General features: G+C 33.6%; 3 protein-coding genes across 3 annotated transcripts; 1 reads left to right on the forward strand and 2 right to left on the reverse strand.

Moving 5' to 3' along the window:
* Nucleotides 1-74: 74 nt before the first annotated feature.
* On the reverse strand, nucleotides 75-4092 carry LOC116346087 (chromosome transmission fidelity protein 8 homolog). Its single transcript, XM_031775995.1, has 3 exons — nucleotides 3824-4092; nucleotides 604-730; nucleotides 75-460 (listed from the first exon to the last, which is right to left on the reverse strand). Exons 1-3 carry the CDS (start codon nucleotides 3841-3843, stop codon nucleotides 170-172), a joined length of 438 nt encoding a protein of 145 aa, XP_031631855.1. The 5' UTR covers nucleotides 3844-4092; the 3' UTR covers nucleotides 75-169.
* On the reverse strand, nucleotides 866-3678 carry LOC116346076 (general transcription and DNA repair factor IIH helicase subunit XPB). The gene is made up of 3 exons (XM_031775983.1): nucleotides 3434-3678; nucleotides 2340-3364; nucleotides 866-2238 (listed from the first exon to the last, which is right to left on the reverse strand). The coding sequence occupies exons 1-3, from the start codon at nucleotides 3507-3509 to the stop codon at nucleotides 940-942; spliced, it is 2400 nt and encodes a 799-aa protein (XP_031631843.1). The 5' UTR covers nucleotides 3510-3678; the 3' UTR covers nucleotides 866-939.
* A 304-nt stretch (nucleotides 4093-4396) lies between the features above and the next one.
* On the forward strand, nucleotides 4397-7527 carry LOC116342077 (E3 ubiquitin-protein ligase RNF25). The gene is made up of 5 exons (XM_031769571.1): nucleotides 4397-4737; nucleotides 4927-4998; nucleotides 5072-5531; nucleotides 5679-5915; nucleotides 5995-7527. The coding sequence occupies exons 1-5, from the start codon at nucleotides 4730-4732 to the stop codon at nucleotides 6292-6294; spliced, it is 1077 nt and encodes a 358-aa protein (XP_031625431.1). The 5' UTR covers nucleotides 4397-4729; the 3' UTR covers nucleotides 6295-7527.
* The last annotated feature ends 8262 nt before the right edge of the window (nucleotides 7528-15789 follow it).

Consider the following 15789-nt stretch of genomic DNA (forward strand, 5'->3'; position numbering starts at 1 on the left):
GATTCGATTTTATTTTATTATTATTTAATTTAAATTGATTTATTTCTTTCTAATTATAAAAACGAAAACGCCAACTTTGTGCAACTGTTTATTTTTTTCGAAATCAAAATAAATGCGATGTTGTTCAATTAAAGTAAAAAAAAAAAATATTTTACTGGAAGTATTATTCTCAAACAGTTTTAGCAACATTAGCAATGATAGGTTTCGGTCGTGTTTTGAACACCAATTTCTTGCGAACAATTGCTCGAACACGATATTCTGTTGTTGTTTGGCTCTTGTGCTCAATGGCAATTGTGGAATCGAGAACGGTACGATTGGCTGTTGTATCTAAATTTGACGTTTGATTTAAGTCAATTTCTTCCGATTCGGTTGCGTCGTGAACAACTTTTTCCATTACAGCATATGGTTTTTCCATTTTCTGCTCTTTTCCATGCAAAATATGATGACCAATGATCAAAATCTATATTTTCGATAAGGATCAATATAAAAAATATTAAAATAAAGGTAAGCTAACTGAAATACATAATTTTTGGATTTCCTTCAATCAAGCAGTGTGACGACAAGACATTGAGAGTTAGAGAAAGATCAAAAGAAAATGCTTACTGGCTGTCCATATTTATCGTAATTCAAATCGCCAATGAATTGATTCTCCATATTTTCATCACCACGCACTTCCAAATCGCCTTGAAGCTCAACGATTCCCCATTCTTGAAGGCCACTATCGCTTTTTCTATGGATCGAATCAATGAATAAAAATTGTTTATTTTTAACAACGCAGAAAAAATATAAATAATATTTGCAGAAAAGAAAGCAAGAAAATTAAAACAACTACAAAAATGTCATTTTTTTTGTTCGAAATGTCGTTTTATTTGATTTTATATAGAAAAAGGCCATAAATGTAAATGTGAATTTAATGTGAAAATTAACCGAAAAAAAAAATTATCCGCGGAATTTTTTGAAAAGAGGATGAACATTATGAGCCGCTTTGCGTCGTTGTTCATAGTAAACAGCATCGTCGCCACCCGATACGGAGCTCAAGCCACCGGTTCGTTTGACACCAGCTCGATTTCCCGAGAATCCACCTTCGCCCGGTACACGTTCGTCTTCGCAGTCAATGTCGGAAGCTTGAAGAACTTGTTGCAATAAATGTCCTTGTTCTTCGCGCGATTTATAAAAGAGATCTTGATCATTATCCATGCCGGCCAAATGTGTGATCACCTTATAGCTATAGCCTTGATTCACCAAAAATCGTTGACGCTTCCGTGAATAGTTCATTTCCATTGTGTCTTGTGAAACTAATGTATAGAAGAATGCGTTATATTCTTCAGCGACGGCACCTTTTTTCGCACGTAAAATACGTCCCAAACGTTGTGCCTCTTGACGCCGTGAACCACCGTGCGATGAAATTTGAATGAGTACATTGGCTTCGGGCAAATCAAAACTTGTGTCGGCCACTTTGCTCACGAAAATCGTATTGACCTTTGGATTGAATTTGAAATTTTGCAAAATTTGAATTCGTTCATTTTGTGAGGTGGGACCGTAAATGTATGGCTTATTCATTTTGATGGCATAATGTTTCAGCGCAAACACATTATCACTGAAAACAATGGTTTTGTCACCACGTTGCTCATGGTATTTGATGAGAAATTGTGTTGCCCGGAATTTTGACGGATTCATTACGTAGAGTAATAATTTTTTCGATGTTTTTGTTGTGAGATATTCATTATAAAATTCTGGACTCATTGGACACCAAACCTCAGCACATTGTACACGTGCAATGAAACCTTTCTTTTGTAATTCCAACCAATTGGCTTCATACAATTTGGGCCCAATCAAAAAGTTCAAATCGGCAATTTTATCATCTTCACGCAATAGGGTGGCGGTTAAACCGAGTTTACAATGGCTTTGCACAATGGTCAATACACGACGAAACATTTTCGCTGGAATGGTGTGTACCTCATCGAGTACCATGATGCCCCATTCTTGTTCTTGTAGCCAACGCATCGTTTGTTCGGCTTCCCATGAACGTTTTTGTGTGTGCGTTATCATTGAATACGTTGTAACTAAAATACCACAGCCCATTGGTTTGTCTTTTGCGTCTGATGTGAATCGACAAATCATACTATCATCAGCCGTTGACCACATTTTAAATTGTTGCTTCCATTGTTCGACCGATACACCCGAATTGCACAGCACAAGTGCTCGTTTGCGTACCGTACAGCATGCGGTGACACCGACCTGATTGTAAGCCAAAAGAAAATTACAAATGGTTATTGTTTTTGTATTCCAAAACATCTAATTGAAATCAAATGATCACTTTTTTTTAAAAATCAACTTACCAGTGATTTACCAGCACCGCATGGCAAAACAATAACTCCCGACCGGGCACGTCCATTGCCAAACATTTTTCGTAAACTTTTCTCTTGGTATGGCCGGAGAACGGCGGTTGGTTTTAAATCCATATTTATATCCGGATTAACGGTATCATTACGAAAATCATATTCGGCCAATAATGGATGTTCAATTTCGATACATCGTTTTTGTAGCACTTCAATTTTCTCTTGATTCACTTCAAATGATACCGTATTCAAATTGAGAGCTTCCTCATCTTCTTCGTTATCAATTTTATCGTAAAAGTTGGTAATGTCATCGGGAACAATGGTTGCACCATCGACGGCCGTTATTGTCTTGTCATCGGTTTGTCCGGTCACCGTATTGTTTTGTGTTTTTTGATTGAATAAATTGGTTTTGGTTTTATCTTGTGCATCAACAATGAATCCATCACCATCTTCGGTGCGTTTTAGTCGACAACTCTGAACGACCGGATCTTTTAAAATCTTTTGTAAAATCTCTGGATGTGGACTTTCAACAAAATACTTATTGTGTTTCAAAACCAATTTAACTTTTCCGTATGACAATGTGCACAACTGAATGAATTCAATGATACCTTGTGGAATTGATGTTTTACTCAGACGCTTCAAATATTCAATGATATCATTTGTTTGCAAACCAACTGAAACAGCCGCATACAAACTGTACGCGGTCAGTTTGTATTCATGTATGTGTTCGGGTCGACACACTGGTTCCGAAATGGCAATGAGAAAATCATGTGCATGTTTGTAAACGGGCGAAAATGATTCCAAAAATATGTGTCCATTGGGCGCAACCCAGAGTGGTCGCGATGAGTGATCAATTTTCAATTCCATTTGGGCACGATAATCTTTTGCTCCATATTCATCTTCGTCTACACCTTCGTCATATTTTTCGGCATTTTTTGCAGCCGCAGCTGGCACACCACCGTCATCATCATGACTACTTTGTGAACTGTCATCATCTCCATATAAATCCGTTTGATATTTTTTATCTGTGATTTTATGATTTTTTTTTTATGAATTATTTATTTAATCATGACCACCAATGTTGTAAAACTTACCATATTTTGACGAAGTAGCCGAATTGGTAACTTTGGATGAGTCGGATTTTTTTGAAAATTTCTTTGGCGGAGCCATAGTTTATGTTGAAAAAATTCCAACGAATTTCACTTATAAATGCGAAAGAGTAACAGAAAAAAACCGTTTCACAAAATTCATTGGACAGTTTACGCGTGTTATTTGCGATTTTTCAGCAGCCAAATAACAAAACACCAATTGTCTCTGCGAAAATGCAGTGAATTTCACAAATCGAGTGACGTTTGTATCGTGGTGATTTAACCTCAACTTCATAAAAACATAAATACTAAATCGACATACAAAGACAAATTCGATTCAAACCCAATAACATGATATGAAAATGAAAACTAATCCAAAACTTTTGATTTACTTACGTTTTTACTAAAATTGGCATTTTTATGCATACGAAAATTTCACGGTAGAAAATGAGAAAATATTCTATTATTTGTATAACAAAACAATGACAACAAAAGACCAATTGGAATTTCGGCGCCAAAACAGGATTTAATTGCGCGATGTGGTGAAATAGTGTCTATTTCATTATGGATGGTTCACATTTGGTTTGTAAGTGTCAAAAGTTACCTAGTATGAGAAATTGAATTTGAAAAAAGATTTTTTTTAAACTCAACAATAAAAACAAAATATCGTCATTCATTGTGATTTAATTTGGAATAAGTGCGGTTTTGTTGCACTACATTGTGTGAATGTTGATTTTTATTTGAGACGATGGTGAAAATGTAAATGTCAATTGCGTATCGACCGAGTAAAACAAATACATGTGAAAACGTAGTTCAGTCAAACAGTCAGTGCTCAACACAAATGCAAAAAAGTCCAATAATATTGTGTTTATTGTGTGTAGTTTTATCAAGTGGCTGCACTAACACACACGCATGCACGAGACAAACTGTGTCGATAGAGACAACGATAATGGTGTTTGTACATTGGTAGAAGTGAGATCACATGAAAAATCGAAATCGATGCTTTTGGCCTGGCCGCACACTAAACTGCATTTTTATCCTTTTCGAATATTGTTGTGATTGAGTTTGTAAGATTCAACTGAAGCAAAAAAAAAAAACTGCTGTTGCTGCATAATCTTTGCGCATTTTTTTGCCCAGCTAATCGAGCGAATTTCGCGAAAGGTAGATAAAGAGTGAAAAATAATTTGGGGTGTCAACAGTGGTCGATATTTTCATATTTTCCATTTGAATTGAAAATTTTAAATCATTTCCACCGCAACTATCCGATAGATTTGTAACGTAAATTGAATTTTATACAGCAAAATGGATGCGTAAGTACAAATGCAAGCAACAAACAATTTCAAAATTGTTAAAATAAATCATTACACAAATGAAAACGAATAATAATGATTACATTCGATGTAATGATTTCGGTAGTTCTTTTTTTTAATGTAAAGCATGAAATGAAATTTAATGATTTTTGTTGTTGTTTTTTCTTCATCTGATTTCGGTGGATGCAGTCTTTTGGACGAAGTCGAATCATTGGAGGCGATTTTGATGGACGATGTCAAAATAACAAAAAATTCTGAAACGTAAGTATAAATAGCCAAATTATTTGATTCGATGGATGTATATAATCGATGTTATTTATTTATAATGCGCTAGTGGCATTCCGGAAATGATTGAAACTATTGTATTGCCAACGGTCGGTGAAGAGACTGATTCACAATATGTTTGCATAACATTGCAAGTGATGTTTACTAAGGGCTATCCAGATGTTGAACCAAAATATCAATTACGCAATCCACGTGGATTGGACGATTTTGGCATCGAATCCATTCGTCGTGCAATCGATGCAAAGCTCACTGAATCAATTGGTGCTCCGGTAGTTTTTGATTTGATTGAAGTGACTCGAGAGCATTTAACGCACAGCAATTTACCATCGGGACAGTGTGTTGTTTGTTTATATGGATTTCAAACGGGCGATGAATTCACCAAAACCGAATGCTATCACTATTTGCACAGCTATTGCTTGGTTCGTCATTTGGACGCGTCCAAACATAATTATGACGAAGAACTGGAAAAATTGCCCACATGGCAACAGAAAACTGTTAAACCATATCAGGTATGGCATCGAATTTGATATGCAGTGCTTTTAAAATCAGGCTTTTTTTCATTTAAAGCAAAGTTTTCTTATATAAAGTCCTTGAATTAAATTGAAAGAAAACTAAACTAAAGAAGTAGAAAAACTGAAATCATTTAAATGTTATAGGCCAGTTGTCCCGTTTGCCGTGAATCAATAAGCAAAGATGCCGATCCAATACGTGATGCTGCGCAGCCAGTTGAATTACAAAATGCTCCCGATTTTGAATTGACCAGTGAAATGAAAACGCTGCAAGTGCGTATGGCCAATTTGTATATGCATCAAATGGCACGTGGTGGAATCATTGATTCGAATACAGATGAAACAAATGTGATCTCAATTCAAAGTGAAGATGCCAGAGAAGAGGTAAAATTAAGAACGACATTTTCTTTTTGTCTTCTTCTTCTAAATGTGTCACCTTCATTTGAATAATTAATTTTTGCAGCAACCGCGAAAGAGTAAAAAAACAAGCAAACCCCAGCCAACCGAGCAGCAAATGAATCAAGCACGTCAGGCAGCTGCATTAGCGCTACGAAACGCAACAATGGTTAAAAATGACGATGAAGATGATGACGACGATGAGGAAAATGATCGACGCCGACATGGATATGGACGACGCGGTGGTAATCGTCATAAAAATGCCGCCCACAAACGTAATGGTCATCATCATAATCATAGAGCACAAACGAAAATTGCCGGTACAAACAACGATGCCGAACAAGCAAGTGGCTCAACTAAAAGATGACAATCGTTTGTCAGTGTAAACAACATCGATGCGTTTCACATGCGATTCGTTGATTTTTGTGCAGTTTTGAATTCAATTTCAATATTTTGTTCGTCATGATTTGTTCGCTTCGGTCACACAATTTAACGAAATAATAGCAGCAACAACAGCCGCACAATCAGCATTCCAATCAATTTACAAATGGAATATGTTACCAATACCTTATCGAAATCCGATTTGTTTGGTCAAATGGACACAGAGCCGAGAGATTTTTAGTTTACCATTTTTGTATGATTCATCATTTTTTTAAATTTATTTTGCCTTCTTTGGAATCGTCATTTGCATTTAAACTAATTTAACTTTCCGAGAAGCGAATAAATTTAAACCAAACATTCATCTATCAAAACCATTGAAACAAACAAAAGACAACATTGATTTTTTGCTTTCGATGGTTTTTATAAACGAGTTGGAACAAATTGAGCTTAGCAACTGTGTTGGTATTAGAGAAGTGAGAAATATGTGATATCGCTTACGAATTCAAAGTGATAATAATGAGAATATTTAACAGAAAAAAATGAACACTGAAATATAATCGAAGAATTCATCTCTCCGTTACCAAATGCTGACATTTTCCCACAGCAATTAGTCATACGTTTCGTTTTCTTTTTTAAATTAGATGTTCTGTTACGACACATACACACACAAACACATCTTTCAGAATTTTATCGATTCAATGGGGATATGATTTATGCAGATAAAAAGCATTTCATCTTTAGAAAGATACTTTATTTATTTAAGTTCAGCTAATTCAAGCTTGCATCTAATTTTTTAACTTTAAGTTTTTTTTCACTTAATTTTTTTGTACTGATTTAAGAGTGAAACCAATGCAATTGATGTGTATCCTCAATCGAACAAAAATAATTCAATGATTCTGCCCTTATTGAATCGATGGAATTTATGAAGAAGAAAAATAATGTCGGAGTGCTTCAAGATACTCAAGTCCTTAATTTATTAACAACGTCAATTTGTAAAATATTGTATTTTTTGTAAATGAATTAATATTTTTAAGTTAACGATTATTTCGGATAGCCAGCTAAACGATGAGAATGAAAAAAAAGAAAGCTACTTAGAGAATCGTTATTTAAGTATCGTGATCTTAATTTTAACATACACAATTTTAATTTTTTTTGTACTTTCGCGTACAAAACCATTCAATGAATCAAACAAATGAAACGCATATTATAATGATGAAAAATTAAATAACAAAAAAAATATTTGTTTAAAACACAATATTATTGAATAAAACGTAACATTCGCCAAAAATATCTCTTGTTATTTAATATTATTTAATCGGGCACAACGAAAATTGTCTTTTAATATGAAAGATTTATTTAATCATTACTTCTTAATTTGATTTTTTTATTCCTTCAATTATGTTTCAAACAAGCAAGAAATTGTCATCCACGATTTTGACATGTATAAATCACATTCCATTTGTAATCTATTGTTTAATTTGTTGAAGCCAGACAATATATTTAGCTGTCGTCATCTGGATATTACAGCTCATCTGGATATCGTCAGCAGATGATACGAAGTGAAAACAATTGAAGTGATTGTTATAGGTATATAAGCTTGTTATAAACTGGTATTACTATAACAATCACTTCTATTGTTTTCACTTCGCATCATCTGCTGACGGCATCCAGATGAGCTGAAATATCCAGATGACAGCAGCTAAATATATTGTCTGGTTGAAGCAATATTTTTTATTTACAAACGATACAAATATTTATGAAAGTAAAACTTCTTTGGATTTTTTTAAAATTAGATTTAAACATGAGAATTTTGCTATGTTTATGGACATTTTTTATAATTTTGGAACAGACATTGTATTGAGATATTTTCAGCCGGATGAATCAGCTCAGGCAACTGACGCTGAAATATAGAAGCACTTCTATCGTTTTCACTCCATTTCAGCTCCTGACGATAGCAGCCTGATCTGATTCAGCTGGCTGAAAATATTTCTTTATTTCTTTATAAAATATTAAATTAATTAAAATATCTCAAAATAGTCTGTTTTGGAATATTTTTTTAAATAAAAAGTATTATTATGGCCGTTTTTTTATGTATTGAGTAAATTTGTTGAAAGTGACGTTATTTTTGGCCATAAGTTTTATTTAATCCATCGATTCCAAAAGTTAAGAACTTTTGTTAACTAATTTCGTGATAATACGCGCTCTTATGTCAATATTCGAAAGTAAAAGTGAATGCAATAAAAAAAAATCCGTCCGCATAGAATGAATTGGAATATGAATGATTCCGCATTCATAAAGTCTCAATGGATTATTTTTATTTTCCTCAACAACCCGTATTCAAGTGAATCGACTCTTTTTGAAACCTTTGATGCGATACAATGAATCAGATCCATTACAATCAAGCTATAAAAAAGCGATAAATCACCTTGATGCATTTATGTAATTTTCATAACCGTCAAAGTCAAGTTGGTATATCTATCTGAAATGAAGATTACCTGGGCTATTATCAATAAAGAATTAAATTACACAATACACTCTAAATGCCAAAAAATAGAAGAAAAAATTGATAAAATAGAATAAATAAGACTCCGCCTTGTGGAATTGTGCTATAGATCGCTATCGCCGAATTGACGAAAAGTTAAAATCATGCATAAACACACGTAAAAACCAACAATTGCATTTAATATTAATCGCAAACTATAGGTAAAACTGGCGATGAAGGCAATTTCAGATTCAAGAATGTGAAGTCTTAATAGATGGAGTTGATTTATTTATCATTGACCTCAAATATCACAAACTTGCAATGTTTAACTTTATTGAATTATTCGCATTTTTCTTCCTAACAAAATATGGGTGTAAAATAAGACTTCTTTGTACTTTAGCGCGAATAAAATTGCATTGAAGAATAAAAAAAACCGTGGTCTATTTGATATTTGTTCATGTTCGACGAGTCAAAAAATGTGTTATTGAATGTAATCGATTGGTGTTGCAGAAAAAAAATGAAGAAGACGAGTTTGTCAATAAATCGGAACGCAAATATAAAATTAACGAGTTTTTGGTCATAGCAAAAACTAAAACAAAGTCATTCATTGAAAATGAGATGACAAATAAAAGCTCCCATCCAAATTGATTATGCATAAATTTTTGTGCGATATGCGCCTGCCATTGGTCACGAATCACATGCTGGCTTTCTAACACACTGACTGCCAATTTATCTCGGCTCTCATACAATTCAATTTCAATTATTATCAACGTGTTGCGATTGTGAGGTGTGCGATTGCGTTAAACAACTTTCCATTTCGTTATAAAATGGTATGTGCAACAAATTGCAATCGACTAGAAAAATGTCATCCAGATATTCAAAAACCAATAAATCCCCATCAGGCAGTCAACCAGCCAACAATAATATCGTCATTCAAATGTGCACAACATTTATGAGTAATAAAAATTTCACTTCGACGAAGCGAAAGAGAGCGATCGAGAGAGAGAGAGAGAGAGAAGAGAGTTAAAAAACTTGTTCAGTAATCCCATATCATGCACACACTTAATGTGTGATGTCGGCAGTGTGAATGAAGAGAAGAAGAAGAAAAAAAAAAACAACAATTGCAAAAGTAACAACCCGAAAAAATTGCACATATTGCAAATGCCATTAGACAAGATTTATCAGTCGAATGAATGCATTGGCTCAAAAGAGTAAAAACCAGTGAAATGTACAGACATCATTCGTATTTTCCACACACGGTCAAAGTGAATGTATGTTGCGCCAATGGCCGCAACTCTGCTTAATATGTGCAGTACGGCACCGCTTGCATATGTATTGATGACAAGAAATAATAAAATAAAAAATAAAAATAAAGTAAACGAAGAGATTTCCAAGATTTCAATTTCCATTCGAATGTTTACCTGAACGATTCCAATGACTTTGAATATTTTTTTTTTCTTCTTTTATTTACTTCAACTCTTTTTCGAATGGATCCGTGATTGTGTGCGTGGGTCCGAAGTATTTGGTCGGTCGATCTATTACGAATGATCGGTGCGCTCTTCACTTTCATCGGATACATACATGCACATATATGTGAAATACGGTACAGCATGAATTTGTGTCTCTCCGTTAATATCAACACTCAAAGGCTTTCGATGGTACGGAGCCGTGGTATGCTTTAATCGTAATCTCGCCAACCAAGCGATCGGACGGTTTTTTTTTTGTATTTTCTCGCGTCTCTCACTGAACCAAAGTAACAGTACGGCAGCGAGTAAACAAACGAAACACACGAAAAAAAAGAAAGAAAGCAAGTGTGCACCAGTGTATCAACCATACAGAGGAAGCATATTATGATATATGCGAACTACTATAAAAAAATAAATAATAATAATAGGAAAACAAAGAACGTGAATTTAACAAGAAAGAAAAAATATTGTGTAAAAATTATCGACGGTGTGATACTCACTTGAAGTTTCTACGCGATTTATTTAAGTAGTTTTGTTGTTGTTGTTCATCTGTACAAATCGAATTGAAAGCAAAATTTGCGCACCAGCCGTTCAATTGGTGGTGTTTGATTGAAAGCAAAATAAGAAAGAAAATATATGGATACACACTGAACAAAATAATAATAAAACCAGTTCAAAAGCGACAAGTGAAAAGATTGTGTGTGTGATAAATCTATTATCAGTTGAGAAAGAAAAGAAGTCTAAAAGAAAGAAAAAGTTGCTTTAGATTTAAACTAGTGGGTTATTCTTGGTGTACGCGTGATCTGATATTTTGCCGTTCTGGACTTATCATCTTAATTGCAACACTTCACATCATTAGAATCTGGATTTAAAGATTATCAACAATGCACTGAGTAAGTCACATTTATTTTATAATATTTAAAAAAAACGCTCATATATGTTTATCGAATATCCATAAATTCAACAAAAATGTCATCTTTCGAAGTTTGTTCATGCTTTGCTCCATGCCATTATTATAAATAGAAAATGGGTTGCCAGGTTGTTGTAACGATCGATCTGATCTTCATTAATTTAATGTGTTTAACAAATACATAAATTAGCGGCCGTGTCTTTTCTTCTCTTCTCTCGGCGGACAAACAAATTTATTATTTTAAATTTGAGGTAATGGACACCGCACATCACATACAAAAGTTTACTGCCTACTCGATTATTAAATACTCGACCTTTATGCGGTAATAACACTGATGATGATAATGATGATCGCATGGCCCCGTGGCGCATCGCACGTACCATCTTTAGATCTGTCTCCATGCTTGTGTGTGTGTCTGTTTGTCGATACTATAATTTTATTTCACCGCTTAAAAATTGTGTATTGTTTCATTGCAACCATTTATATAATATCAATCATCACATCGAGAGAAAGACACAACAAAAAAAAGCTACACGCATTCGATTCGGCAGTGTCTTAGAGAAAAAAAAGAGTCTTCAGCGTTGTTTCCACATACCTTTCATTTTATGTAATCATTGATTTTCAAACATTAATTAAATTTTGGACACAAAATCCAAATAAATAAAAACAAATTCGGCCACCGTTTTACGCTAATTAAATTTCACAAGCTGATAGACACTTTCAAAACAATTTCAATCAAGCGATTTTCTCACGGCATTTTCTTTTCATTCAAACACCACTCAAAACCATGTTGAATGCAAAATGAAGTAATTTTCAAAATATAATTGAATTGAATTTCAACCGCTGTGTTTTTCCCTCGAGGATTCACAGCATGTTCACACACAAGTACATTTTTCCATTCTAATCGGATTTTCCCATTAAACCGGAAATGTTTTTGTATCGACAATGAAATAAGCGCGTTTTTTTTTTCTATTTCAAAGCGGAAAACTGATTATTTTTTTTTCTTTCCTTGACATTTGATTGATTTGAACGCATCGCATCTTCAGAAAAATTTTCGATTTGTTTTTTTGTTATTGTTTTTGCATGTTCACTATCCGTTTCATTGATTTACATCAATGCATCGGAAGAAATCGCATTCAAAGTCTTAAACACAAAAAATTCAACTAACAAATAAAGATTCTCATTCGCACTCTGGCATGAAATGTATTAATTCAATTATATATGCTTCAAAGAGTAAAAAAACATACACACCAATAGCAATGGGGGAAAAATATTTTCACTTTCACGGTTAACATTCATATCACATATTTTACATTTGAATATTGTTTCTGAGAGATTATATCGTTATCATCTATCTACAATATGACGCGTGCGCTCATGAAATTGAAACGAACGATCCACTCATACCACGACTCAATTCCATTTAATTATACCGCACAGTATTCTTTCGAAATCTCTTTCAGTGGGAAAATAAGATGTGGCACTGCATTTTAAGCAACTGAATTTCATTTGGACGCGAGATCAGTAAACTCATAAAAAAAACAAATGTTGCACACCTTACACATTGTACAACAAAAAAAAAAAAACATTGTTTCTTTGTTCGTTGAAAAATCGAGATACAGAGAGATTGAAGAAAACAATTACCAATTCCAAATGATTAGCGCCACCGTTTTCAAAGTCTAATCAGCCGGAACCATAAATTGCCATGATATTGAAACAATTACCGAGTTAATCGAATCAGATCAACAAGGCCGGTTTTCAATGGAAATGAAGAGCAAACAAAAAAAAAACACAATATAAATGTAAACAATCGTCTGGCTGAACAGAAAATCATAATTGTACCGTTATAAAAAGTCTCATCGATGCAATAACCATCGATTATCATTGATGTTTTGTCTTCATAATTTGATCGCCAAGCACCTTATTTATCTTTTACATTCAAAGCGCTTTTTTTCCCTTACATACTATCTCAATTGTTACATTGAAATTGAGAATCAGATAAATTCAATCGGAACTATAAGTGCGGAAATGGACAAAATTGATCACAATCTCTGAAACGAAATAAAATGAATGAACAAAAACAAAATTAGGAAATTATTAACAATATCTAATTTTTTTTCGCTCAATCATTAAAAAAAATGGTCATGCAGTGAAAAGGCGACAATTCGCTAATCCATACATGTAGAGAGAAAATTCATACATAATAATCGTTTGATAATAATGGGCACGCTTCAAAAACATTTATACACAAATTTCAACGAGATGCACGAGAAAGAGAGAAGACACAACACTTTCTTTATGACTTAACCGATTCAAACTACAAAAAAAAAATTATCAATTTTATACGTGGTCTTGTAGAAATTTTTCGATGTATACACATTGGAATGTATGTTTTGTAGTCGTCATCGCAGAGAAACAAAATGAATTTAAATATTCTGCCTTTTTAATGGCTAATATTATTTTCCAAACGCATGACTAGCAACATTTTTATTTTACAAAATCGATTATGTTTTCGGCATACACTAAGATAACACAAAAACAAAACAAAAGAAAAAACAACTATTTGTTGGCGCATATATTGCTTTTATAATGACATTTCAATGCGGTGCATGGGGCAAAAATTTAAATACAAAAAATATAAAACTTTCATTTCAAAAGTGTTTTCTGACCAGTTGAAATACAGTTGCGTCGTTTGTTTTGAAAATATTTCGTGTTTTTTTTCTTCCTCTCGAACTGAGTGATTTGTTGTCCGTTTCTTCAATAGAGGATGATAATTTGTATTTTGCACGTGGTTTCTAAATTATATAATCGACCTAAGCTGAAAGTATAAAACAGCCAAAGAAACAAAAGATTCAACTTTTTCTACAACAAACACATTTTCAGCATTGTAAATTCGTAAACGTTTTGTTTTGGAAATCGATTTTCAATCCAAGCACTAAAAAATCGACATTGAATTTTTGTCATAAACGATAAAATTATTTGCACAATAGCATGTCACACATTGTCAATGATCCGATTTTCTGATAAAAATTGATGATGATGATGATGCAATTTAAAGCACAAACAAACCATAATAGCACCGATTATGGCTCATAATTTATGAGTAAAAGTTTTCAATCGTTCAAACTGAGTGTGTAATGCGGTTTAATTACTCGCAAATTACATGATTGATTTCTTCCGTTCTTGTGTATATGTGTTTATTTGGAGTTCATTTAACGAAATGATGTATGAATGTCGGCGGTTTGTCTTTTTACGCTTCACATCATTTTTGCAAAATGATTTCATTTTGTTGCGATTTTCGAATTCACAAAATTCCGGAATGGAATTCATTTGCACGGCAGACAGTTTTACTCTTTGCAGAGTGACTATGTGACATTGATGCGAGGTGCGCTCCAATTGATAATTAAACTGACATTGATCACACTTTGCGGTTAAATTGCAGAAGTTGAAATTCATTTGATATTTTCATCGGTTCACTGCAAATATTTGACATTGAAATTCATTTGCATGGTCAATTTGTGGTCAAGTTACCAAAAAAAAAACACAGTTAATTAATCGCGCAAACTCGAATGTGGAAAAAATCGCCTGAAAGAGGTTTCTGTTAGTTTAGTGCTATGCAAATTATTCGAGCAGGATTTCGAAAAAAAATGATTCGTGCGTTTTCAAACGTGCGAAATTCGCATTGCAAATTTGGAAATAAGATCAATGAAAGTCTGCATTTCAATTATTTTTATATACACTTCGAGTATCGGTAATGCTCGCCCTTTCTTCGTGTCTTTCTCTCACAGTCTCTGGTTCTCTTTCTGTATCCGTCTTTATTGTGCACGCATTATTTGCATATGCGATGCAAAAAAGCCATGATCAATGTGAATTATATTATGTGAATAAATCAACGAAATCACGCGATATGCAATTCGCCGCTTTTCTTGTTCTGCATTGCACGTTTATGTTTGTTTTGGGAATTTCAGAGATTTGGACCAAAAATAAAAAAAAAAACAATCCGACCGATCAATTTCATTCACATTCCATAACATTCGCAAAATTGAACTGGTAAATTCTTCGCCATTGATTTGCTCGTGTGGTATGCGCACAGTAACTGTGGCTTCACTAATCCAACTTTCTTTGTTGCAATTGTGGTGTTTTTTTATGTGTCTTTACCAATGGATGGCAAAATAGAGAAAATTGCTTCATTTACGCTGCAAATTTTTGTTTTGTGTGTGCAAAATTCCATTTCATTGCTAGACGTTTTTTCCCTCCATTTCGTTGGTAATCTTAAGTGCAAACACGCAACGCCATTCACAATTGAGTGAAATATGGGCAATTAAATTCAAATGTTATTTGTGTTGGTTTTATTTGTTGATGGTATATGATACCATATCTCTCTTCTCTCTTTGTCTCTCATTTGTGTGTTGGATTCGACTGCAAGGTCAATAAACATTTGTATAGGCGTTTGAAATGTATGTGCGTGCGTGTTTGTTTCATTTGAAGTTGGTCCATCTTGAAATCAACCAAGAATATGCGTCACTATTTTCATTTAACACAAGTCCGCATTTATGGATGCATTGTTTTATTTCCATTCATTGTATTATCGTTCTGTTACATGGTCATTTGCGCAAGTTTTTC

This window comes from Contarinia nasturtii, unplaced genomic scaffold, assembly GCF_009176525.2.
Source record: "Contarinia nasturtii isolate CC-2019 unplaced genomic scaffold, AAFC_CNas_1.1 Cnas_scaffold_129, whole genome shotgun sequence".
NCBI classification, from domain to species: Eukaryota; Metazoa; Arthropoda; class Insecta; order Diptera; family Cecidomyiidae; genus Contarinia; species Contarinia nasturtii.

Bases quoted from the DNA above. Each gene is read 5' to 3' on its own strand.
- LOC116342077 (XM_031769571.1), top strand. The intron at 4,999-5,071 runs GTAAGTATAAAT...ATAATGCGCTAG, and splicing joins ATAACAAAAAATTCTGAAAC to TGGCATTCCGGAAATGATTG. The intron at 5,532-5,678 runs GTATGGCATCGA...TAAATGTTATAG, and splicing joins AAACTGTTAAACCATATCAG to GCCAGTTGTCCCGTTTGCCG.
- LOC116346076 (XM_031775983.1), bottom strand. From the start codon at position 3,509: ATGGCTCCGCCAAAGAAATTTTCAAAAAAATCCGACTCATCCAAAGTT. The intron at 3,365-3,433 runs GTAAGTTTTACA...ATAAAATCACAG, and splicing joins GGCTACTTCGTCAAAATATG to ATAAAAAATATCAAACGGAT. The intron at 2,239-2,339 runs GTAAGTTGATTT...GCTTACAATCAG, and splicing joins GCGGTGCTGGTAAATCACTG to GTCGGTGTCACCGCATGCTG.
- LOC116346087 (XM_031775995.1), bottom strand. From the start codon at position 3,843: ATGCCAATTTTAGTAAAAAC. The intron at 731-3,823 runs GTAAGTAAATCA...TTCGATCCATAG, and splicing joins ATGCCAATTTTAGTAAAAAC to AAAAAGCGATAGTGGCCTTC. The intron at 461-603 runs GTAAGCATTTTC...TCGAAAATATAG, and splicing joins ACGATAAATATGGACAGCCA to ATTTTGATCATTGGTCATCA.